This window comes from Sciurus carolinensis, chromosome 7 (genome assembly GCF_902686445.1).
Source record: "Sciurus carolinensis chromosome 7, mSciCar1.2, whole genome shotgun sequence".
In the NCBI taxonomy this organism is placed as follows: domain Eukaryota; kingdom Metazoa; phylum Chordata; class Mammalia; order Rodentia; family Sciuridae; genus Sciurus; species Sciurus carolinensis.
Genome location: NC_062219.1, coordinates 90,530,860 through 90,557,964, shown reverse-complemented (window position 1 = coordinate 90,557,964; position 27,105 = coordinate 90,530,860). Strand labels below are relative to the sequence as shown.

Below are 27,105 nucleotides of genomic sequence, written 5' to 3'. Positions count from 1 at the left end.
TTGTGAACTTTAACACAGCTTTCCAAAATAACATAAAAGTAAAAAAAAAATCATTGTTAGTAGCCCTTTTTACATCATGACTAAAAGTATACACATAAAAGTATGTAACAGCTTTTTATAGTTATCTTTATGTCTAATATATTGAATTCTATTTATATTAAATGCCATACACCCACAGAAGAATTTTTGTTAATAAGTTCCATGTACATATTTCCAATTTAAGGGATGATTCCACACTGAGTAAATGGAGGGGAGCTTCTTTTTTTATCATCTGTCAACTTGTAGCTTCTCACCTGAATCATGAATATCTAGATTTATGAATTTCTTTCAACAGTTATCTGAGAAAGTTATAAAGGACATTCTAAACTTGGTTTTACCTTCAAAGGAAATTTTAAAATTGGTCAATGTTCCATTTAGGGATTGTGTTCAATGGACTTCTGACTGTTGTAACTCAAAAAAACATATTAGAAGTTCCAATTAAACTGACAACTAAATGTTGACACCAAAAGAAAAAAAATCAAAATTTATAAAGTCAAGAAAGATATCTAAGTACATGAATACAATCAAAAATATTTAAATCTCATTACTTCCACCCTTCCTCCCTCTTTGCTTATATCATCAGAGAAATAACAGAAAAATGTAATGAAACCATTGTTTGGCATACAATTGGAAACTTTACCTGATAACTTACATATATATTCCTGTTTCCTCTTAGTGTACTTATTATGTCCTTCTTAATGTTTGCTACTGCCACTAAGATAACTCTCGTCACTGATTATAATAAATATTGCCTTTTCCTTTAAATGTACTTTCAAAAAACACTTATTGTTGATTTAAGTCACAAATGAGTTATGTTACTTGAAATCATTTATAAATACACTATATATTTGTACTTACTTATTAAATCCTTATGTGCATAGATATAGAAAGCATTTCTATTTAGAAAGCATTTTAGAAAGCATTTCTAAAACGTACAAGGAGAATAATCTTCAAGCAAGTATTTCATCTGACTAGTAACAAAAAGTAAAAAATTAAAAATAAATAAACTGGTAAAAACTTAGATTATTTTGAATGCAATTTCATGTCTCATGGTTGTCCATGATTACACTAACTGTGGTTTCTGATTAGGGTCTTGCTACTACTGAAGTATAATGGACATATACATATTAACTATAGGACTAGAAGATTTGGACTTCATTTTCATATGATTGGGAGTTACTCATCAAATGGCTTTAAGATAGGACATAACATAGAATATAGATTGGAGGAGGGAATTGACAATAGAGGCTTACTAAGGAGACAATTCAAGTGAAAAAATTAGCTGTAGGAATGGAAAAGAAGGTTGAATCTGAAAGATTTTTAGGAAGTAAAACCCCAGTTCATCATTTTACTGTCAAATAAATTTACAGCATATGAAATACATGCACATAAAATATTTGAGAGAGTAGCAATATACATCCAAATAAATTGGAAGGCAGAAAAAAATGAAAATACATAGTAAAAGCTAATATTATATATTTAACTTAAAAATGTAACAAATAGAGTTGGAGGTATGACTTAGTGGTTCGATCCCCAGTAACAGAGGAAAAAAATTAGCTAACTACATAGTTAAATAAATGTTTTGTTAAATCTCATGGGATTGCTCCATAAAGGGGAAAAAGATGATGAACATCGACGATCACAGAAAGTCTAAAGAAAATAAATATTTTTATTTTATCTTAAATATATACAATCTATATTGGGCTAATAAAGATAGGACTTGTCAGATATTTTGCACTAAAAAAAAAGTTTTACAGTACTCTGTTGTTTTAAGACAGGGCTCTTGCTCAGTTGCCCAGGCTGGGCTCCCTGGCAATCCTTCAGCCTCATTCTCCCCTCTGAACAGCTGGTAATTGTTAAAACAAAACTATTTTAAGGGGTATACTTGAAAATATTAGACACAGAAAACTGAGATTTAGGTCTTGAATCAGCCACTAACATACTGTGAGATTCGGGGGTGAGTCATTTAACTTCTAAGATCAGTTTCTTTGTGACATAGATAATGTCTACATATGTTAGATGGTGATTGGCTAGATCAACCTTCTGAGACTTAAATTTAGAGAGAAATCTACATTTGATTTAAAAAAAAAAGAACAGGAAAAGACTGATGTTTTCAGAGTTAGCAATCTTAAGTAATAATCTGTAAGTAGCTGAGAAACTTCACAAAATTAGTTAAGTTGGCTCTGGTGTGGACTCTAGAGAACTGAGAAAGTTTATAACTAATTAACTTCATTATACTGTCTTAGTTGAACTTTTATCAGCACAATCAAAATGTCACCTAGAAAAAGAAACTCCACATTAGGAAACTTTCTCAATTTCTAGCAAAATCCAGGAAAAATGATGTTATGATCAATACTCAATTTTCTGGTCTACATGGCAACCTTGCCTGAAAATGGATATAATATATCAGGCTATCTCAGCTAGATGATCCCAGCCAATAAGATCAATGAGACCCTCTTTGTGCCTCCATGCTTACCTAAACTGTGTGACTATAAATTTGGCTTTTCACATAGACTCTCTCTGGTAAAAATTCACTAATCCTGAGTCTCTAGTTTTCTTTAATTGTTAACAATTACTGTGGTAAATCAATAAAGTCATCTGGCTAATATATTAGTCATCTCTCTGGTTACATAAAGTTAAATATACATGTTAGGACCAAGATAGGGTAGTTTTTGGGTAATTGTTAGTTCTCTATCTCATTAATCTAACCTTAATATTGTACTACCCATTTTACAGGTTTATTAAAATTTAATCAAATGAGGTTATCCATCCAAATGTATTATTTGTGAAATGAAAGATTATATGTAAATATAAAGTACTTAATAATAAAGAACTATTTTAATCTGTTGAAAACAAAGGTTCTGGTTCAAAATGACAGTCATTTTGTTTCTTATCTGTCCCAAGACCTTATTAAACTTATAGGAAAGAAATAAAGCCAGGAGCAATCCTTTAACTGTGAAGAGAATGGAAGTAGGCCCATCAACAATAATTTAGAAGATGAAAAGTCATACTTAAGGTCTCCAGTAAAACAGTTGGTTTTCCTCCCACTTCTTTTAAAACATAATTTGAAGATCAAGAATTCCCAGTCACATGCACAGAGTTCCCAGCAATGAGATGTCAACGTTTCTGACACTTAAATATACACTGACATAAATATGAATGGATCATCAGATATACAGAAATCTATCAGTATGAGGGGAAAAAGAACAAAATAAACAGAATTCTTCCAAGATAAAAAGAAATGTTCCAAGATAACCAGAACTGTAATTTTACTTAAATAAAACAATTTAGGAAAATGTTTAGTATCTTTAGCTACTGAAGATGATGTTACATTCATAATACTAAGAATGCTTGGAAAAGAACAATCAAAAGCATAAAGTACTTGGTAAGAATGCATTATATGAAATAAAAAAAAATTCAAAATATAGTTGGTAAAGCCGAATATATACTTAAGAATTTAGAACAAAGGGGTAGGCGGAATACATGAAATAGGAGATAAGACAGATGATCAATTGAAGATACCCTGCAATTAAAGGGAAAATAGGAAATAGAAACCATGATGTTAGCTTAAAAAAAAAATGACTGGCATTAGCCTTCTCATCAGTTAAAATCAAAGTAGAAGATGATGCTATGCCTTTAAGTTCTAAGGGAAAATTATATCTCATGTAGAATTCTAAGCCCAAACTATTCATCAAGTGTGAGACCAAAATACTTTTCAGATATGTATTTCTCACACATGAACACACACACACACACACACACACACACACACACACATTTTTTGACTCTAGCAAGACCAGAGACATGGAAGATGAAAACAAGAAGAGATTATTTACAATACATTAAAATTTTAGTGAACAGAAATTATAGCATTAAAAATTTGTAATTACAATTTGTAAAACAGAATCACAGCAATCGATCCAAATACAAAGAGAAAGTCAGTAGGTTCCAAGAAGAAAGTCTTCATGTCTATACAATGAGTTTTATCCAACAGATAAAGAAGCTAGAAGGTATTAGGCATATTTAATATTAATGTCTTATGCTATTTTAATTATACTATTCAAAGAGTGGAAAAGGGAATAAATAAAAAGGGTGGTTTGATTCTACAAATATTGTTTAAAGGAAACAAAGATTATGAGAGAGAGAGAGGACATGAATGTATAAAAATCATTCTCAAGGAGCTCACTTACATTCATATAAGAGATCAGGACAGCTATAAATTAAGAGAAAGATGATGTTTTAAGAAATATTAATGTTTTAGGAAATCAAAGAAAAAAGGAGAATGCACACATTTGGAGATTTTTAAAAAGGTTTGGTTTGAAATAAATCTTAGAAGATGATTAGGATTCTGACCAATGAAAATGGGAGGGATAGAGTGAAGAATGGTTATGACATTCTAAGAATACAGTTGAAAAGCAATGATAGAAAAGATGGTCATGTCCATAAAGCATATTTTAAAAAGCAAGAAACTTGCAAGATAGGTAACAGTGATAGTCCTTAAAACCCAGAGAATTTATCAGATTAGAGGAGAGGGGAGGACTTGTGGTTATTATTGATGAAATGGCATTACCAGAATACTCTGAAACAGTGGTTTCTACAATAGGTCCTCAAACCAGAACCATGAGAAAATTCTGAGTTCGGGTCCTAGTTCAGAACCACTAAATCAAAAACTTTGCAATCTGTGTCTGAAAAGCCTTAAAAGTGAATCAGATGCATACAAGTTTGAGAACTAGTTTTTCAGAACAATTAAGCTAACATCAGTGTGTAGTACAAATCAGAGTGCAACAATAATTAAAACATAAAGTAATTTAAGTGAGATGTAATGAAGGTGAGATGAGACGATTATGACAACAGACTCTGCATCCCTTAGTAAGTAACTAGGTGTGAGTAAGAGTGAATAAAGATAACTGTGCTTTGAAGAATGATGGTAGTGTAAGAATGAGGGTAGTGAAGTCACTCAGTGTAAGTCCTTATCTAATAGTCTGTACTATCTTCTCCAAGAACTATTCACTTTAAACATTCTTATAGATATATTACCAAAATTACCAAGGCTTGGTATATTAATTTCATATAATGGCTCAATCTCATTTAGAACTACCCATAGCAGGCTAACTGGCTAATATCTTTCTTTCCTTGCCCATAATGCAACCCACTGACCGATGTAATACATTCCAACTACACACATGCTTTCAGTCATAAGGAAAAACTAATGAGTTAATATGCAATGACCCATGGTGGCTCTGAGAAGTTATTGGGTTATCCTTTTTCTTTATTTATGAAGGAATACCTAGAACAAAACAAAGTCAAATAGGCTCAAAGGGAAAAAAAATGAATACCTTTAACAGGTGCAAATATATTTTAAAAATAATTATTCTAGATATTATCAAACCTTATAGAAGGTGAAATATTAGGCAAGTATTTTCTATTTAGAACTCAAAACCATGGGCATCACCTCAGACCACTTTCTCATATCCACTCCTAAACTCACCTGCAAATCCTATTGGCAAATCCTATTGGCTCTATCTTTAAAATATTTCTAGATTCTGACCATTTGTTGCTACTGCCACTACCATAAGCACTGCCTTGGTTATTGAAAAAACTTCTCATGTCACCTGCTTTTGTCCTTGGTTCATTATGGTCTGCATCAGGGGTTGGCAAAATATGACACACAGGAAAAGTCAGGACTGCCACTTTTTTGTTTTATTGGAACATAGGCCCAGTCATCCATTATATACTGTTTATGGCAGTATTCATGCTGCAAAGGCAGAGCGGAATGCTTGTGGTGGACTATGTTCCACAAAACCTAAAATATTATTATCTGACCCTTTTTCAGAAAAAGTTTGCCAAGTTCTGGACTACATGAAACACAGTCAGAGTGACCCCTTAAACACATGTGTACATCATACCCCTGTTCTGCTGGCAATCTTCCAAATACGTTCCTCTAAAAGTAAAAGGCAAAGTCCTTAAGACTATCAGCTTGCTATTCTTCTACCTTCTCAGCATAATTCCATACCATACTCACTGTTATCTCTACTGGAATGATCTTCGATCTTCCTCAAATATCTTAGTTTGCCCCTTACTTCCTTAAGACCTTTTTTGCTCAAATGTCATCCTCCAGAAACAATTTCCTTCCTACTATATTAAAAACAGTGAACTATCTTTCCTTCTGAGCACCACCTACTCCTCCTTTGACACTTTATTATTCTCCATAATACATATCACCTGATAGAATTATTTGTCTGTTTCCTTCTATTAAAAGCAAGCTTGATGGGGATAAGAATTCCTGACTGTTTCGTTCACTACTGTATCTCTATCACTTAGAATAATACCTGACACATAGCAGACATCAACAAATGTGTTAAACAAAAAGCACAGGAATGATAAAATAAACAGAAGTAAAAGATCATATAAAATTTATCTTATAATTTCAAGACTAACTGGACTGTAGCCCTCAGTAGATTTGAAGATAATGCCAGTAACTTCCAAAGATGCCTGAATTACAACATACCCATTAATATGTTTTATCCCTCATATATAATTATTTTCTAAAGTTTTTTTAAATTATCACAATTCCACAGGAGAGGATATACAACTGATCAACAAATATATGAAAAAATGCTCACCATCTCTAGTAATCAGAGAAATGCAAATCAAATCTACTCTAAGATTTCATCTCCAGTAAGAATGGAAATTATCACGAATATAAGCAACAATAAGTGTTGTCGAGGATGTGGGGAAGAAGGTACATACATGCATACAGTGGTGGTGGGACTGCAAATTGGTGCAACCACTCTGGAAAGCAGTATGGAGATTCCTTAGAAAATCTGGAACAGAACCACCATTTGACCCAGCTATCCAACTCCTTGGTCTATATCCAAAGGACTTAATGTCAGCATACTACAGCAATGCAATCACTTCAATGTTTATAGCAGCTCAATTCGTAATAGCTAAACTGTGGGACTAACCTAGATGCCCTTCAACAGATGAATGGATAAAGAAACTGTGGTATATACACAAGTGGAATATTATTCAGCCTTAAAAGAGAATAAAATTATGGCATTTTCAGGTAAATGGATGGAGCTGGAGATTATCATGCTAAGTGAAATAAGCCCATCCCAAAAAACCAAAGGCCAAATTTTCTCTGATATGTGGATGCTGATTCATAATGGGGTAGGGGGGTGGCAAGGGAAGAATGGAGGAACTTTAGTTTGGGCAGAAGGGAGTGAGGGGAGGGGAGGAGAAATGGGGACGGGAAAGACGGTGGAATGAGGTGGACATTATTACCCTATGTACATGTTTAAGATTACACAAATGGTGTGACACTGCATTGTGTATAACCAGAGAAATGAAAAGCTGTGCTCTATTTGTGTACAATGAATTGAAATGCTTTCTGCTGTCATGTACAACTAAATAAAACTAATAATAAAAAATAAATAAAATTATCACAATTCTATTAAAGTTGACTTATCTTCATCTTATAGATTATCTTAACTTTTTGATTTCCATCCCCAAATTTGTAGACTAGAAAACGAAAGGACAAATACAGTTTTCTTTGTGTGTGTTTTTTTTTTGTTTTGTTTTGTTTTAATAACACGAATTGAACCAGGGGCACTTAACCACTAAGCCACATCCTTTTTTAATATTTTTTATTTAAAGACAGGGTCTTGCTAAATTGTTTAGTGCCTCCCTAAGTTGCTGAGGCTGGCTTTGAACTCACGATCCTCCTGTCTCAACCTCCTGAGCTGCTCAGATTATAGGAGTGAGCACCTCACCTAGCCAAATGTAGCTTTTTAAAAGACCACTATCCCATATTCTTGATTCTGAGGGACTGAATGATTTCTATTTTCCTAACGAAGGTCATCTTGTTAATTATAAAATTTTGGACAGCTTCACCTAATGTGTACTAGAAGGTGTTGTAGATAGTTCACATTCAGATCTGCCTTTTGAATCAAGACAGTAACAGTCTTCCACTGCTTTCATTTCAAATTGTATTTATGAACCACCACTGGACACAGAGCATCAAAGATGACATTAACAAACACCATCATCACAAAGCACCAGTGTCACTTTTCTACCAAATCACTTAAGGCTTAGTTTCTAAAGAAATCATTCAACTAGCTTCATTTTCAGTTGATTAAAACTGGTTTTCCTTAAAATGAACATTTGATCTATAACTATAAAAATCAAATGCCAAGTATCAACTACTGTAGTAACTCTTTTTGTAATATTGGTTTTAAATACAAGTAAAATGTATAAAACAGATTTTTCTTTTCTTTGCCTCAAGGTCAAAGTTTGGGGAGGGAGAAAAAACCACCCCAATCCACTGTATATATGTCAATGTAAATATGAATAATGTTACTTAGTTACAAAGACTTCAAAATAAAATTCTGAGGAATTCCAAATTTCAAGGAGAAAGAAATATTCCATGTTCTGAGAAAAGATGGTACAAGAATGAAGAACTAAATCTTTGAAAAGTCTCAGTAACTACCTTATACATTCCCACTTTTTAACAAACTGGAAAGAACAAAAATCTTCTTAAAATCAACATTTACTTGGCAGATGCACATTACTATGTTGTCTCTCACTGCTTTTACCCTTAAAGATGCTTAATTGTGCTTTTTTAAAAAAATTAGAGAATTAATAAAAAGTACTTATTTTAAAAAGCAAAGTGAATATCTACTTCTTGCTTGCCTTAGGCAAAACCAAAATTTTAGACTTTGTTTATGCACAAAAGCATCAAAAAATGAGATTATATATATATATTCTTCCACCTACCATCTCATGGTATTTATATTTCTATGTCAAAACATATAAAATTGTATTGAACATTTTACATATTGTTATTTAAAGTAGCATCATTAATGGATAAATACACAGTTTTATCTTTTGGTTTTGCTATTTCTTACCTAACCTTGGTAGGACTTGGAAACTGGTTAGCTATTATTGGAAGAGAGAAAATATATATATTATTCTAAGACTTCCATTAGAATAAGTAGTTTAGATATCAGAAAAGGAATAGGACCACTCCTCACCAACCCATGACTAGGGAAGGTGATAAAAAAGTGAAAGGAGATAAAAAAAAAAAAAAAAAAAAGTGGAAGGAGAAAAGGAAAGGAGCTCAATATTAGACTTTAGGTTTCAGCAGTTAAGAGGACATGCTTATTCCCACTGATTAACTAGCAGGCAGTGAGAAAATAAGAGCAGAAATTTAAGATTCTGAATTCTCAATTTCACCCCCTTTAACTACTCAGCATGAGTAACTACTACATGTCAACTGTCAATTCTCCAAACATCACTTAACAATATCATTGACCAAGCAAAGTTAAATTTATTAGATGAACTACAATGGGGAGAGAACATGAAGAAGAAAGACTAAGAAGAATATTTATAAGGTTTTAGGGGATGGGGTGGGCTGGACCACTCAACATCTTGCAAGGTGGGGAACCTGCTAGAGCTGGACAAAGTTCATGATGAAATAGTTTTGGATTAGTGAGCATAATAGAAGGGGAAAATCCTGAAGTAAGTCTTATTGAGCAATTAATCTTGCTAAAATAAGCTACTTTAGTGGTTTTGGACACAAGTATTTCCTACAGCAAGTAGATTAACCATGTTTTTTAAAAATATATTACTTAGCATAAGGACAGGGGAATACACCTACATTCAGTATTGCTCAGCGTAGCATTGGTGTCACCTACTACACACATTTCAGAGGGTTAAAAAGCTTTTAAAAAATTTCTGATTGGCACTTGGGAATGGTTTAGATTTTATTATAAATTGTTAAAATTAAACATGATACTCTGAGATGGACAATATACTGGAGCTGACAGAGTGAATTTGGAAAATAACCAGTAAGAAGGCCAACTTGCTGATAATATATATGAAACTACTTAGATTAGAAAATCTGCTTGTTTCTATTCATAGCTATCAAAATAAAATCTTCACATTAGAAAATTTAAATACTATTCTATTATTAAAAAATAGGTAGGAAATTCATGGAAAAATCCTCAATTGTTTAAGGAAGCTGGATTATATCATCAAATACAGAACACCAACTTTTCATTTTAATTCATAAATTAATTAAAACTATGAAAAAAATTCTTCAATAGGTTTTAAAGTACTATGTGTGTTTAGAGAAGTTTAATTTTGTAAGAGTTTAAAATATGTTCCTTGTGGATTTAAATTGCCCTTTCCCAATTCAGTATCAAAAGAAATATATCCTGTAAACTTAGTCAAAAGCTCATTTTATTTATTTATTTATTTATTAATATTTTTTAGATGTTTATAGATCTTTATTTTTATTCATTTATTTATATGTGGCGCTGAGAACTGAACCCAGTACCTCACACATGCTAGGCATGCGCTCTACCACTGAGCCACAACCCCAGCCCGAAAGATTCATTTTACATGACTGGGTTAGTCTACAATTAAATCAAAATTTGATACTAAAAAGGTATACTAGAAATATAAAAATATAAGGAATGAATTATTTTGTAGCAGATTCAAAATTAAAAGTAAACAAAATATTAGCTCACTTTCATAAGAAGTTTTACTTTTCATCTAAATTGCATAGGAAATTAGCAAATAGCATTGTACTAACTTTAACGAACAAAATAAATTCTGTCATTTTGTAGGACAAAATACATGTTAAACCACTGGAGACACAAACTTACATTCACAGAAGTTAAGAAAAATAATGCATATAAATGTAAACACTTGAAATACATATGATAATACATAATTACACAAATAACACTATATAATATTCTAAAATGATATTTAGAAATGTTGTCTTCAGCAGTTTCACATCTTGGTCTATACTAGGTATTACAAGTTTTATAAAAGAGCAGCTATTTAAAGGTACACAGTGGTTCTCATTGTGGGTTTTTCTCCTCATTTATCATTCTCTAAACATATGCACAAAATTTTTTTGAACCATGTATTATGGGTCCTTGACCTCTTAATATTTCAGCATTTTTTAAGAAGAAGGATATTTTCTGACATAACTACAGTACAGGTATTAAGCTGAGGAAATTTAATATTGATATTATATTTTTATTTACTCTCCATTCATTTTCCAATTCTATCATCTGTCCCAGTAATTTCTCTTTTTATTTTTAATTGATTTTGTTTGGGTACAGGGGATTGAACTCAGAGATGCTTTACCATTGAGCTAAATCCCCAACCCATTTTTTTGTTTATTTATTTATTTATTTGCGGTACTGGGGATCGAACCCAGGGCCTCATGCTTGCAAGGCAAGCACTCTACCAACTGAGCTATCTCCCCAGTCCTAGTTTTTATTTTGATACAGGTTCTTTCTAAGTTGCTGCGGCTGCCTTCAAACTATGATCCTCCTGCCTCAGCCTACCAGGTTGCTGGGATTACAGGTGTGCGCCACCTGTAATATTCCTTATGGTACTTTTATCCTCAAGTACAAAATCCAATCCAGATTTATACATTGTATTTTATCATGTCTCTTTAACGTTCTTTCATCTGTAGCAGTTCCTCAGTCACTTTGTCTTTTATGACACTGACATTTTTAAAGCACACAGGACAATTACTTTATAGCATGGTTCCTCAATTTGGGTTTGTCTGATCTTTCTTTATGATTTGAGTCATACTATCCATTCTTCTCAGGGTGTCATTTCATGAGGCACAAAAAGCTGATTTATTCCTCAGTGATGCTCATTTTCATCATCTGAGGCAGATATTGCCCAATTTCTCTGATATATAGCTACTATTTTTCCCTCTTTATACCAACAAAAAAATCTATGGAGAGATCTCTTTGTGGTTTTAAGCCATAGTTTCATTGAGTTTACTTTCAATTAACTACTATTACATTTATCTGTAAATGTCTTATTTGGGCCATTTGTAAGTCTGCTAGGGTTTCATTGATACATTCATTCATTTTAAAATAGTTTTTTGTTACCAGCCAGTATTTTGAGCTGGCCTTACTCCTTTCCTTTGGTTAGCTATTCTATGATCTGTGTCAGTAATCCCAAAGTCAGAACTTTGGAAATCTCTATTTATACTCATTCTCTTGGTGATCTATCACAGTCTCACAACTTTGCTTCCCATCCTTTCCTGACTAAGCCAGCATAAACTTTTTCTCCAAAAATCTAGATCCAACTCAACTGCCAACTCAGTATCTCTACTTGGATGTTTAATGAATAATTCAAAAAATGCTCAAACCTAAATGATGCTCTCTTTCAATGCATGAACTAGGGAAATAGACATAAAAACATTAATTTGATGGAAAAAAATCAAGAGGAATTACCCAAATAGCAAGTTCTTGAATGCTTTGGTATGATTCTGTATTAAAAATCAGATGTATATAAAACTACTAACAATATCTACATGCTTTTAGTTCATGTGACATTCAATATGTAGGATTTTTAAATGCTATTTAGAAACTGTAAAAATCCCCAATTGAAAACACATTAAGGAATTTTCCTCACTTAAAAATATACTTACTTTACTTTTTTTTATGAAAATTACTTTTGAGTTGCAGAATAATTACTTCAGGTCATTCTATGCTATCAAAACTGCATTCTCAACAGTTTATTTGCTAGTATCTAAATATCTCTCTAAAGCATCAACACTATTGACCACTAGACATGGCATTTTTTAGGTATTAATATGCTAGTTACTGGTTCATCTCTCATTTTCCAAACTTATGTCTTCTCCAACAACCTAGATTTAGCCTTTTGATTTCTGACTTTCTGTGTGCTGTGACTTTCATTATCTTGTGGCTTCAAACAACCAGTTCCACTATATTTAAAAAGCAATAACACCTTATTTTTAAAACTTAAAGGACAGATGATGCAATAGTTTTACATTTTATTTTTCTCAAACAAAACACAAAAATGTTACATTTAGAAAAAAGAGACTTGGAATCCAGACACTTGGCATTAAAATCTAAGTCTGATACTATTTGTGCAACTTGTAACTCTTAACTCTTGGAGCCCTACTTTCTGCATCTGCAAAATAAGAGATTAAATTATTTAGATGATCTTTCTAGGAAGGCTTTATTCTTTAACATTTTAGTTCATATTGTAGAAAATTATTTAAAATCTACATGGCTCTTTATAGCTTTTATTCTCATTTCTATGCCTTCCATACAAAAATTTGCGGGGGACGGGATAGATTTTCTAACCCCAAACTATGCAATGTCTTAGGTAAATGGTTTCAGAAGGATAGGTAGTTGATATTTGTTAGCCAAAGCAAAATGGCTTGATAAACAAGTTTTATTTTTGAGATTGTATTTTGAATCATCTCTTGATGATGGACTTGTTTACTACAAAACTTAGTGTTCATCTACTTTGGAAGTTAGCAATACAAATTTTACTTTCTCTCAAACATTTTTATTATTCAAAATATTTCTCACTTTCCTCCTTCATATTTCCTATATACAATTATAAGTTTCCTTTAGATTTTACTTTTGTCTGCTCAGTTTTTTTCTTTATAATTCATGTAGTTTGGTTTAACGTATCAGCTCCTATTTAGCAACTAACTTGAGTCAATTTGTCCTAATAACAACATATCTTCAAGCTAAAACCTAATCCTATGGATCATTTGATCATTTTTAAGACTCTTATTTTTATGTGTATTATCTTAATGAATAATCAGTATAAATTCACAAAAATGAAATTTAATCCTGAGAGCATTCTAGTTACTCTAATGTCCAAATAAGACCACACAAATTTACTTTAAGAAAAGATAAAATAATTAAATGAAACAGTAGAAATGAGACTTTGGGTTCACAGATTTCTAAAACTGGTCATTTGGGAACACACTGTTTGACCACTCCCCATAATCTTCAAATGAATCTATGCTCCTGCCACAATTTATTGTTACTATAACATGCCAAATATATTTATGTCATTATGTGTTGTTAGTGTACTTTTTTTTCCCCCCACTTGGAGTATCTTCAGGTTGTTTTGTTCGTTCATTCAGATTTAACTATTCTTTTGGGTCCAACCAAAATGTTACACTGCCTCCTTGGCAGAATAAATCATTATGCCTTCTGTCTTTATACAGGATTTTGTTTATAATTTCTTATAGTTTATCATTTATTATCCTCCAATTGTAATTATTGCAATTATTTATTTTTAGACTCTGTTCCATTAGAATATATTTTTTGAAGGGAAGTACTCTATAAGTGTTTCCTCTGACATTTTCTCTTTCTTCAAATCTAATTCAGTACTGTCTATTGTGTTTATTCTTTAGAGCACATTAATCTTTCATCTTCCTATATTCACTCAAATATTTATGATTATGAAAGTATATGTTCCTTTTAATAATTGCTAGTTAAACTATTTTACTCACATCAACATATAAATCATTTATGTACTAGTCCTTATTAAATTAAGTAGCAATTAAGGAATATAAAAATAGAAATCTAAAGGTCTTTGCATATGAAATTTAAAATTTGACTTCAAATCTGCTCTATTAACTCACTTTGAACATACAAACCATGCAGAACACATGTCAGAATAAATTAAGTACTACTATCATCTTAAGAGAACTTTATAAACATAGTAAGCAGTCTATAGGATTATTGCTAAATCACTCTGTTCTTAAACAGATTACTTTAAACACAATGTAAACTATTCTTTGATAAATGATTATCAATTCCAAACATAAACACTCAAAACTTTTAGCAGCATTTTCTATATTTAATAAATGTTAACTACCCCACACATGAACAAACTATTACTGTAAAAAGTCTCTAAAATATGCTTGATACTAATAAGAAACAAATTTATATATTTTTAGAATTTGTTGTCTTCAATTTTTTAGGGAGACTAGCATTCTTAGAAATAACCTAAATTATCATGCTATTATTTCATTTCTAAATCTAAAAATCATTCTCTAAAATTGTTACTTGCTGGGGCCGGTGTGTGTGTGTGTGTGTGTGTGTGTGTGTGTGTGTGTAGGGGGTGGCAGTAGCTCAGCAACAGAGCTCTTGTCTAGCACGTACAAGGTCCCGAGTTTGATCCTCAGCACCACAGAACAACAAAAACAACAAAAATTCCATTACTTGCAAAAGATCACATTAAATATCTTATGCTTTATATATACTATCATATGCTTTATATATACTTTCTACTCTAGTCAAATGTTCTCACCAAAATGTCACAAAGAACAGTGCGGAATTTTTTCTCTACATGTTAAATTTCTTAGTTTTCATTTAAATGGATACTACCGTACCAGTCTCTCACCATATATGCCACTTTCACACTATTCTTAAATATCTAATACCATGTCCTACTTCATCTTCCCCTACCAACATTTAAATTATTCTCTTAGGGGGAAAACAATAAACAGAAAAAACTACCCTGCTACCCTAAATTTAATTACCTTATATCTACCATCTTATTCCAAGCATGCACAAGCAAATTTAATGTTTAGACATGTGATACAGAAAAAAAAAAAAAAAGGATTAGGAAAAGTAAATTTAACCCATAAACTGAAAGGGTGCATTTTTGTACTGTAAAGTAACATTTCAAAAGATGAGACAACTAAAATGTTGAAGAAAAATGGCAGTTCAAAGAGAGTCATTTCAACCACAGTAAGTTAGATCAGACTGAAAAATAAAAATACCGAATGTGATTCATAAAAAGTTATAAACAAGTATATCACTTGACTAAAGTTTACTGACCTATAATATACTAATTTATGCAGTTCAGCAACAAAGGGACATTTTAAAATCCCCTTTTAACAGCAAAATATATTCTTGAAACCTCAATCTGTTTTTATTTGTTTTTCTAAGGTTTCAAGACTACTATAACAATTTGGGAAACAGAATCTACTTTGGATCTTCAAGGTAATTGTTCTCTTAGTTTAAAAAAAAAAAAAACTAAACTAACACTAATTTTCCTTCTGTATTCATTTAGCTAAAGATGATAACCCAAAGCACTTCAATTATTGATCCTTCTTGTGATGTATAAATGCATTTCATAATAAAATATTTAGGAATAAAGTCATTAATAAAGTAGATTTTGAACATTAAGTAATACTCATACTAGCAACATTTAAACTATAATTTCTTCATACATGGTAAAATAATCTCTAGCAGGTTTTTCTGTCTCATCTTTTGGCTTCACTCTTTTCTCTAGTTTTAATCTCTTTCCTTATTTCCTATGCTTCTGGAGTCTGGTTAGTCAGCTGATGCTCTAACCCTCCATGTGTACTCTGCTTCGCACACTTACATCCCCAGTTCCACTTCAATTCCTCAAGTCATACCTTCCCCAAACTGGTATAAATAACAATCATACCAATTGTTCAGATTTGTTCAACAAAAATACAAACTGATAATTCCATCTCTGTCCCTTTACCTATTTGCCTTATCTTCAGTCAGAACCCATCTGTTCTCCTTCATAGATTATCATAAAATTTTGCCACTTTCTTCAACTGTTTACCTCATGGTTCACTTAATTCTCAGTAGATGATATGAACTTATATTTCACAGCTCATTAAGAAATACAGAAATATCACTTCCTGCTCACCCTTGGAGAATAAAAAATGTACGATCCAAGACCATACATTCCTATCTCCTTTGTGATCCAGAGAAAGAGGTATCCCTTATTCTTTCTAAAGCATTATGCCTTTTTAATCATATTCTCCAGAACTGGATGATTCTGGTCTATAAATCAGTCTTGCTGCCATTTTTCTTCAACATCTTCTGCTCCAATACTTCAAATCTATTATCAACCCTAAAGTCTTTCCCAATCTTAAAAAATAAAACATGTCACTTGGCATGCATACTTTCTCTAGTTTCCATCCAATCTAAGTATTTATTAATAATTTCAATAAAGTAATATGAATTGTGACTACTTGATGTTCCTTTCTATTCAATGAAATTAATTTTATCTCCATTAGTATTTTTCTTTTGTCTTCCCTGTACCTTCTTAATCTGTTCGCCCTAAAATGATTTTCCTGAGTTCCAGTCTCCATTCTCTTCTCACTCTCTGCCCTCTGAATTCCTTACATTTATATCCAACTGTGAGATCTCCAACCAAATGTCCGTGAGACACCTCAAGTTAATTGAACATATCCTACATCTCTCTCTAATCTTAGTAACTTTTATATTATGTAGCAATATCAAAATTTACAAAACTACTCAGTAACTGGAGGGTCATTCAAGAATGTTTCCTTCATCACTGTTCTGGATCTAAGCAGTCAGAAGAAGTTCTTTAAATTTCATCATTTTCTATCATCATGACTTCTATTTAATTCAAGTTTTTACTATCTTATAACTGTAGATTGATCCCTTATCCCTAACTTATTTCCATGCCCTGGTCTCAATTTCTCAAATCCCTTCTCTGTATAACTATTATAATTAACCCACTGAAAATAAATCAGATCATAACTTCTATTTTCTTACTTAAAACTCTTTATTGGCTATTTAGTCATCTAAGATCTTTTATGATCTGATTCCCAATTCTGCAATCTCATTCCTCCGTCACTCGCTTACCTCTATAATTTAAAAAACAAAGCAAAACAATGTTTTAAAACCTCTTGAATATACACCTGTGTAATTTAATTTTGTTCCTGCATTATTCTTCTTGGCATAGAACAGCCTTACCTTGATACACAAACCAGATAAATTCTTTAATCTTGAAATGCAGCTCTAGTATCTCTGCTGAAACTTTTATTCTTGACTATCACTCTGCAATAATCTCTAATAGGGTAGCACTACTCACATCTTCCTCTAGGCTATTCCTGTACTCTGTACTTGTTCCTATTACTGTCTATCACATTATATAGTTCAACTATCTAAAATAAAACCTCAGAAGTTATGTTTTTCATAATAGTATACATGAATGTCTTATGAAGAAATATATTATATTTAACACCATTAAATAAAAGCATTTTGAAGGCAAACAGAAAATTTTTTTTATAAAGTTTGAAAAAAATCGATTGGGAGTCCCATAGAATTGGATACTATAATATTCAAACAAAAAAAAAATCATCTGAACAACTCACAGAAAATAGGAAAAAATCATTCTCTAGAATATACAGTGATTAAGAGCAGAGTCAGAGATTTTGTCAAAATGGTGAAATACTGTGCTTGAACACAGTATTTTTTTAAAGTTAACTGCTATTATAATTAAAACTATTACTATAAAGTAGTAAGAATGGATTAAAAGTTGTCCAGGTGATAGGTACTTTTGGTCTCAGCACTTACAGAGTCCAAAAAACCCTCTTGGAGTTTTCTAAGAAAAAAAAATCATTTAATAGTAATTGCTTATTAGTAAATGTGATAAATAATAACTAACTTTTGTTACTTCCTAACTAACTAATTGGTAATGGTTGACTCCTTAATGGAAATCCTTCCATCAATAAGAAATTCTGTTAAAGAGACTTAAAATCTTCTACTTGCTGAAAGTTCCTTTGTTACCACACACTAAAATAGATATATTAAATGATTAACAGCAAAACACATTCTTTTTCTAAAAGAATGATAAAGTCCAAGACAGTTCAAAAAATCTGCTTTACCTTCAGGGGCGTCTGCATCACATCTCTTTGGCACAGAAAGAGTTGAATTGCCTTTGGTATCATCAGAAGTTACATTGCTCTGAAAGATGAATATATACTTAAAGTGAAAATATTATATTATTACTATACCTAGATTAAAAAAATAATTACATTATGAACTTTATACTCTTTTCTATTAATTACATCTATTTAATATTCTAAATGGCAAGTTTAATGCAAATTTCAATTAGAAGAAAAAGAATTATGGTAAATTTAAAATTGTCTTTTTGCAACAATTTAACAACAAAGTTTCTTTCCAGAACAAATATAAAATCAATAAAAAATGTCTAGTCTAAACATGGCATCTAAAAAGAAATAGAGTACTTAATTTTAGACTTGTGAAGCTGGCAAAGAATGTCTTTTGTCCTTACAAAACATAACCTACCTTCCTTCCTTCACAGACAAATGCTTACTAAGCATGACCTAGTATACTAGGTGTAGAGGATAAGGCAGGAAGAGGATAAAATGGCATCAAAAAGTGAAAAATACGGTTCAATCATCTAATACAGTGGATGTCAAATAAAAGTGGTTCATGTACTTCCATTATAATCTGACCCTTTTCTAATCCACCTAAATTATTAATTACTTTTAAAATTTTTCAATGAACTAACTAGCCTTTTAATATTTAGCAATATTATGGATGGTATCAACCTACAGTTTGATGTGCTTAGATTTGTTTTTCATTTCAATTACACGTTTGTTAAAGTAAAGGAAGAATGGAGGAAGTACAGTATTTAAAAAAAAAAAAAAGGAGTAATCTGGGCAGCATAAGTTAGCAATGCAAGACTCCACTAAAGCAATGCCTGAAATAGGCTCTGAAACACAAATATGATTTGAACTGTTAGGAAATAAAGCAAAGAAGTAATTTAGAATGAAGAAACAAACTAAACAAAGGTTCAGTCAATTGTGAGAAAATCTAAATTTGCTGTCCACTTAAAACAAAAAACAACTGGTTTTTGGGAGATCAATATCATCAAGAAATCAGATATAAGGATACCCATCATATTGAAAGAAAGTCAAGTAATTTACAAATAAAATATTCAGAAAGCCTCTCCTGTGCAATTGATAGAATCAATGAATAGAAATACTATGCTTACCAAAGCTTTTGGGGGGAAATCATATAATTAAAATCACTTAAAGTGCTAAGATAAAGTTCAGGATTCTGAGCTTTATCTAACAGGACCCATTTAAGAAACAATGATAACAAAATTCTGTGTTTTATTTTAAAAAGTAAAACGAATATAAATATACTCAAAACTGAATGACAAACCAGTTTTAGCAATATTAAATTTAATCTGATGAGTTAATATGCAAGCCATCAAAACTAAAATTTGCCTTTAAACATCACTGTCTATAAAATATAAAAATAATCAAGTTTTAAATATTGCACTTACCTCTACCAAGTAATTTTGACTTCCATACATAACATACTGGGGAGCAAGACTATAAATCATGTAGCTAGTATGAAGAACAATTAGCAGAAGTATCATACAAAGAAATAAAAGTGCTTGAGGCCTGGTTCTACCTCTTCTGATTTTATATAACTAGAAAGAAAAAAGACAGTGACAAAATTTCAGCAATATATTTTATTTGTAAAGTATTAAGTACTTCTATTGCATTATGGGAAATAATTTACACAATTCAGTCAGCCATTTCTTTGTTCCAAAATAAATACTAAAAAGTCTTAGCCATTGCAAATAATTAGAAGAATGAAAAAGATAATTCTTTCCCTCTAAAGCATTTAGATTTAGCTTTGTGTTTGTTTTAAAATAATAGGAGAGCATTTATATCCAAAGGAACCTATAAACGATCCATTAAAAACTAAGCACCTACAGAATTTATTAGTGTTCATGTGGCCTGCTTCCAGACTTACTATACAATAGCATCTGTTAAAAGTACATAGAACTAAGAATTGTGAACTATCTCCTATCTAAAGATCAGAAGTATGAGTTTAAATTCTAAATATTAGTAATATATTTATGGTTTTACATATGTATTATTTTGCATACTATTATAGAAAAACATGTCACATGTTTATAAAAATTCATTTCTATGAACTACTCATGATATACTCATATAATATTCTGCTACAAAAGGTAATCTATGATAATTTATGATAATCTAATTATATTTTCACATACATCTATACTAAAGGGAAATTAAAACATATGATAACCTTCATAATAAGAAGCCTTTCATTAATTAAAATACTAATTAACTGGGTTTTCTTTTACTCACATCTGCAAGTAGTATCTGACTCAGTTTCATTTTAAAATTCTCAAATTATTTCAAAATGAGTATAAGAAGAAAATGACAACCTACAGTTGTGTCTTATGAATGTCTGGGGGAACTGGTTTCCAGACAAACTATGATATTAAAATTTACAGATGCTCAAGTCTCTTATGTAAAATGGCATAGTATTTGCATATAAGCTCTGAACATCCTCCCATATACTTTACATCACTTCTAGATTACTTATAATAACCAATATAATGTAAGCATTGCAGAAATAGTTATTATGATATACTATTTAGGGAAGAATAACATAGAAAACACTCTGTAAATATTGTATGGATGCAATTATTTTTCAAACATTTTCTGTCTGCAGTTGATTAAATCCACAGGGCTTTTATATAGAGGGCTGACAGTAGTAATCTATAACTCCTAACAAGGAAGGCCATCTTTTGATCATCAGTGTGTTTCCATGCAGCAAAACACTAAGGAAAACAATGTATCTTCTAGACAAGGGTTTCTCAACCTTGGCACTGTTGACTTTGGGACTGGATTAGTCTGTGCCCTGTATACTTCAGGATGTTTAGCAGCATCTCCAGCCCCTAACAGATGCCAGTAACACTCCCTAGCTATATAACAACTAATAATGTTTCTAGACATTGCCAAATATCTCCAGGGGAAGGGGGCAAAATGACTTGTGTTTAAGAAGTACTGCTCTAGACAAAAAACACTTTTATGTTAACATGAAGTGAGAAAGTTTAATATCACCATTACTCTTGGTATCAAGACACAACTTATACATTCTAAATATACTTTGTAATAATGGAGATCATGTATAAAATAATGAGAAAAAAATCAAAATAATAATGCTTCATATACTTACTCTAATCCAAAAGAACCATATGCCAATATTTCTAATTCCTGCCATTGAAGTAAAAATAAAGTACATAATAATAATTGTTATAAGAATATAATCAAGAGGGAAAACCTAGAAAAAAATAAAATCAAATTTAATATACAAACTATGAAAGCTCTAGAATCATATAAAATTAATTGAAAATTTCATTATTTATATTTGAAAGATATTTAAAATATCAACCCTGATTTAGACTAGGTTACTATGATACCTTTAAAAAAGAAAAATCCTCAAAAATGCAAAGTATTACCAAGTCATTTAGTATGATTATCCTAAGAAAAATTCTAAACAAATTAAGCATCAAATTAAATGTGTATATATATATATATATATATATATATAAAATAATTTATTAAAAATTAAAAACAAAAATTATTTGGAAAAGTTCACCTTATATAATATATCCCAAATCAAGTTATGTTCAACTAAAACTCTAGTAATATATTGATAAAATAAGCTTTAAACAACATTAATGTAGAAAGTATATACAATAAAAAGTCAAATTAGCAGAGAAAATAGCATATGTTAAAGTATTAACAAATTTTCAAAATACTAATTTTAAATGTAACAGTATCAGAATCTGTTTGCTGGAACATAAAATGACTTGATACTTTACTTACTGTTTGTAGTACAGGCAAAAGCATATTCAGTGGATTACTCAGGTTAGCTCCAAAAATTATGAAGCCAGAATCTATTCCAGCTGAATGAAGAGCTTTATCTAAACTAAAACAATGAAAAAATTATAAAGAGTGAATTATGTTTTACTATCACATTTTCAATTGTTCTAGAAAGAATATCTCATAACTGAAACATGCAAATACAGTTGAATAAAAAAAACATGGAAAATTAAGTGTCACTTAAATATCTCAGATATTATTCAGCTGATATAAAGAAATACTGTTATTGAGACTTTCAGTCATTCTTTGAATTAATACTGTAGAGTAGCTATTTTAGATGAACAGATACACTAATGGAGTTCAGCACCAAAAAATGTATATCACAGAATTTGTAAGCTTTAGAAAATGTGTGCTCTGGATGGATTATTACTCAGCCATAATGAAGAAGAATGAAATCATGGCATTTACCAGTAAATGGATGCGACTGGAAACTATCATTCTAAGTGAAATAAGATAATCCAAAAAAACCAAAGGCTGAATAGTCACTTTAATATGCAAATGCTAACACACAATAAGTGGCAGGTAGGGAAGAACAGAAGTTCACTGGGCTAGACAAAGGGGAATGATGGGAAGGGAGGAGGTATGGGAATAGGAAAGTCAGTAGAATGAATCCAACATAACTTTCTTATGTTCATATGAATACATGGCCCATGTAACTCCATATCATGTTCACCAAAAGAATGGGATCCTAATTAGAATAAGTTATACTTCATGTATGTATAATATGTCAAAATACACTCTACTGTTATGTGTATCTAAAAAGGACAAATAAAAAAATGTGTGTACTATACTTACTTTGACAGGAAAAGAGAAATTACAAACAGCAATGCAACTAAGATGAAAAATATTCCCCATATGATCTAAAAGCAAAAATATATGCATTACAATATAGTTCTAAAAGTTGATATTAAAAGCACAAAACCATTATGCTCAATGAGTTGCAAGCATGTAACAATGATCTAACTAAAGCACTAAAGAAACTAATATAAAATAATGAATCTGTGCAAAAATGTGTTGAGTATTGTAAGTGGGTTTTTTCTACTGTTTCAATTTTTTATTAGGGATGGTAGGAAAAAAGGAAATGAAATATTTGAGACTGAGTTTCTATGAAACTGTTTCTGAAGGGAAAAAGGAAAAAAAAAACAAAAAACAAAAAACAGGTGAAATTGATGGTAGCACTATCATGGACTCTTTTTCCCCTGATATCTTACCCAAATTCCAGGGACAATGGAGCTAAACAATTGGCAAGAACAGAGAAAAAATGAGTCTTACTAAGCATATGTTAAGTGGCTTCTCCTTCAACTGGAATTAATAGAAACAGATGGATAAACTCATGAATGTTTTTCACATGACTGCTAAAGTTTATTTTAGAATAGAGGGGATAAAAGAAGTAAAATAACAATGTATCATTCTATCTGGCACAGGAAGATGATTTTTGGAAATAATTTTAGGTCTGTATTCAAGAGAATTCTTCAATCCAAACAGGATACCTTTGGAGCTTGTTGGGAAGGAGAGAGTTGGCAACAAAAAGGGACTAAATACATCTATAGTCATTTCTTGAAATAATAGTACTATGTGTATCTCTTCACATACTGGGATTCCACATGAGAATTCATTATTTAAAAAGGGTTTAATCTCTATAGAACTTTGAAGTGGCTTTTTTATAGTAATAAATGTTCATTTTGTTACACATTTTTCTTCTATCAGATTCTAGTACCTATATTTGATACCTAGGTGAAATGTAGGGCAATGGTCTTATACTAAAAATAAGTATGTAAAACATATTACTTCCTAATTGTCTGTTAATAAGAAATAGATTGTGGTATTAGAAAATATACTTGCCAGATTCCAATTAGTAGTAAAGAAATATAACATAGAAATGTATCATGTTAAAATTCCCTTCCCTTGATCTCTATTTTGTCAAAAAGAAAAAAAAAGAAAAAAGAAAAAAAGCAATATATCCTTGGCTATCTTCCAACCAGGGTTAGATTGTTTAAATGGTTACTTAAAAGAGCACAGAATAAATATAAAAAAAGATAAGTACTTTATAAAGATCAAGAAAATTGCATATATTTAAATATAAGAACTCGAGTTAGTACTTATAGAATCATTTCAGAGATGATCATGTTGGGTTAACCTAAAAGGCATATTAATGTATGCTCTAGCAATCATGTCATTTTGAAATAAAAGTTAATTACAAAGGTGACACGGTAAAATAGAAGAGTAAGAACCTCTGAAAATTTTCTCCTCCATAAAAGCACTAAGAAAACTAGCATAAATGATCAGAATCAACATTTTCAACATTCTGGGAATTAACCAAAGGTATGCAGCAATACAGCAGCATTTATTCAAGAAAAATGGCGAATCTCAAAATACAGAGCATTATGACATTCAAACTTTCTCTAGTCCCAATTCTATCACTCTACTGCCATGGCAACCTTGAAAAATAGCCACAAAAGCCAACATCCTAGAAATCAAATAAGAAAGCAAAGAGGACTGACCCTCTTTTACAGATGCACTCCCATAGAACTGTCATTATTTGGCCTGCCTAGTATTTCTCTGGAAGCCCCCACTTGCAAAGCTATTTGTATTTGACTTGGATTGGTGTTCACATGGGGCTAAAAGCCTTTTCACAGGAGTGTTGGCCAAAAAAAATTTACATGCAATTTATGAACTTCATGACCTCAAAGTCAGTGGACAATAGAAAAATATACACTAACTAAAAAGTTTAAAACAAAAGACCAGGAAAAGAGATACCAATAAAGGTTTTGAAAAGTTCTGATATATCCCTGGAAATCTAGAAGGTCTTGTGTATGCTCAGGGCTCTGTGCATGATCAGGAAAGATGTGAGAACTAAAATCTACCTCTGACAGGCATTCAGTACATGGAGGAAATGAAGGCTAAGGTTGAGTTGTAAAGTGTTTGCATGGGTATTGAAGTAGTGTACCAACACATATGAATACCCCTAGTTAAAGACTAGGAGACTTACTGATTGCAGGTGTTTAAGAATTTCTAGCCAACCATTAACAAACTAACTGAGCAGGGACTATAGTGATCACATATAACAAAGAGTAGAAATTTTACAGAGTCAGGTCAGAGAAGTCACTAAATAATGACAGAAAGGGTAACAATGACAAATTCTTGGGGATGGGAAAATCTGATTTGTAGAGTTATCGTATTATATTATGTAACACTGTTCAAGTTTTAACAACAAAAACAACATAAGTATTGGCAACCAAAAGTGCAGGTGAGCAGGGCAACTGATAGGCACTTTTTAGAAAACCCAGACATTATACTTACCAGGCAAAAACTCTAAATATGCTTTAATATAATATATTAAAAAAATTCTAAAAAGCCATGTCTTAAAATGAAGTCTCAACAAATAAAGAATACCAATAAAGACATTAAAAAAAACAAAAAAGAGTGAATTGAAATTCTGGAATTGAAAAAAAAACTGAAAAAAAAAAAAAAGGTTATTTGAGAAGCAGAGAAGTTAGCAACTTGAAGATAAATCGAGATGACCCAATCTGAGTACACAAGAAACAAAGAAGTGAAGAGTCTTAGAGAGATGTTGGACATCATCAGCAAACCAACACAAACAAGGGATTCAAAGAAAAAGGAAAGAAAAAAAAATTTGAAGAAATACTGTACACAACCAAAATATCCACTAACAGATGAGTGGATAAATAAACTGTGATATAGACACATATCAGAATACTACTCAACAATGCAATGGAATGACCACTGGGGAAAAAAAGCAGTGCTGTGAATGAATCTGAAAAATACTGTGCTGTGCCAAATAAGATAGACAAAAATTTTTACATTTCATGATTCCATTTATATGAAGTTATGGAATGTGCAAAACTAAACTCTAATGACAGAAAGAACATCAGTGGTTACCTGGTCTGAGCTCAAGGGAGGAGGGGATGGTAGATTTTGGGGGTGATATGAATGTTCTACATATCTATACAACTATATTTGGTAAAATCAATCTGTAAACTTAATAGTTAATTTAAAAATCCTTCCAAACATATGCTCAGTGAAATGAAACAGAAGTTTAAAGGAAGGCAGTTGATGACTGAGATCAGGTTACGAATATTTATAAGACATTATAAAAAATTTAGAATTAAAATAAGGGTTGAAGAGGCTTTTGTACACCTTTGTTGCTATGAAGACAAATTACCTTAGGTAAAAGGACTGGAGTGAGTCCTTAAACAATTTATTCTGGACTGGATGTATAGCTCAGTAGTAGAGTGCTTAGCATGCATTAGGTCCTAGGTTAGAGCCTCAGCAACACACACACACACACACACACACACACACACGCACATACACACAACTGTAACAGAAGGTTAAAAAAGTAGTCACATAGAATTAGATAACTGTAGTATATTTTTAAAAAACTCTTTGAAAAAAGAGGTTTTTAGGGTGAACAGTTAATGCATTTCCTTTCTAACTGTGAGAGACAAAGTAGCACCAAAATTAAACATGACTCATTTGTCTTTGATAAAAGTACTCTGAAGTATTTCTCTCAAAATTTAACCAAAACACATCTTCTAGTTCCATCTTGCCTTCTTCAAATGAGTCTTTTCACCGTACTTTCTGAATTACAACCTGTATACTATTATACAAAGCTCTGGTCTCTGAAATGCCCCCATATATACAACATGCAAATTTAGAAGTCTGTGGACAGAAGTTTT

General features: G+C 31.4%; 1 protein-coding gene across 1 annotated transcript in view; it reads right to left on the bottom strand.

The window, feature by feature from the left end:
• Positions 1-27,105, bottom strand: part of Lmbrd1 (LMBR1 domain containing 1) — a 96,036-nt gene that overhangs the window by 3,670 nt on the left and 65,261 nt on the right. The window contains exons 10-14 of the mRNA XM_047559331.1: positions 23,201-23,265; positions 22,349-22,451; positions 21,696-21,800; positions 19,975-20,124; positions 18,542-18,620 (exon numbers count right to left, since the gene is read on the bottom strand). Coding sequence (XP_047415287.1) covers positions 18,542-18,620; positions 19,975-20,124; positions 21,696-21,800; positions 22,349-22,451; positions 23,201-23,265 — 502 coding nt within the window. The remainder of the gene's footprint in view (positions 1-18,541; positions 18,621-19,974; positions 20,125-21,695; positions 21,801-22,348; positions 22,452-23,200; positions 23,266-27,105) is intronic.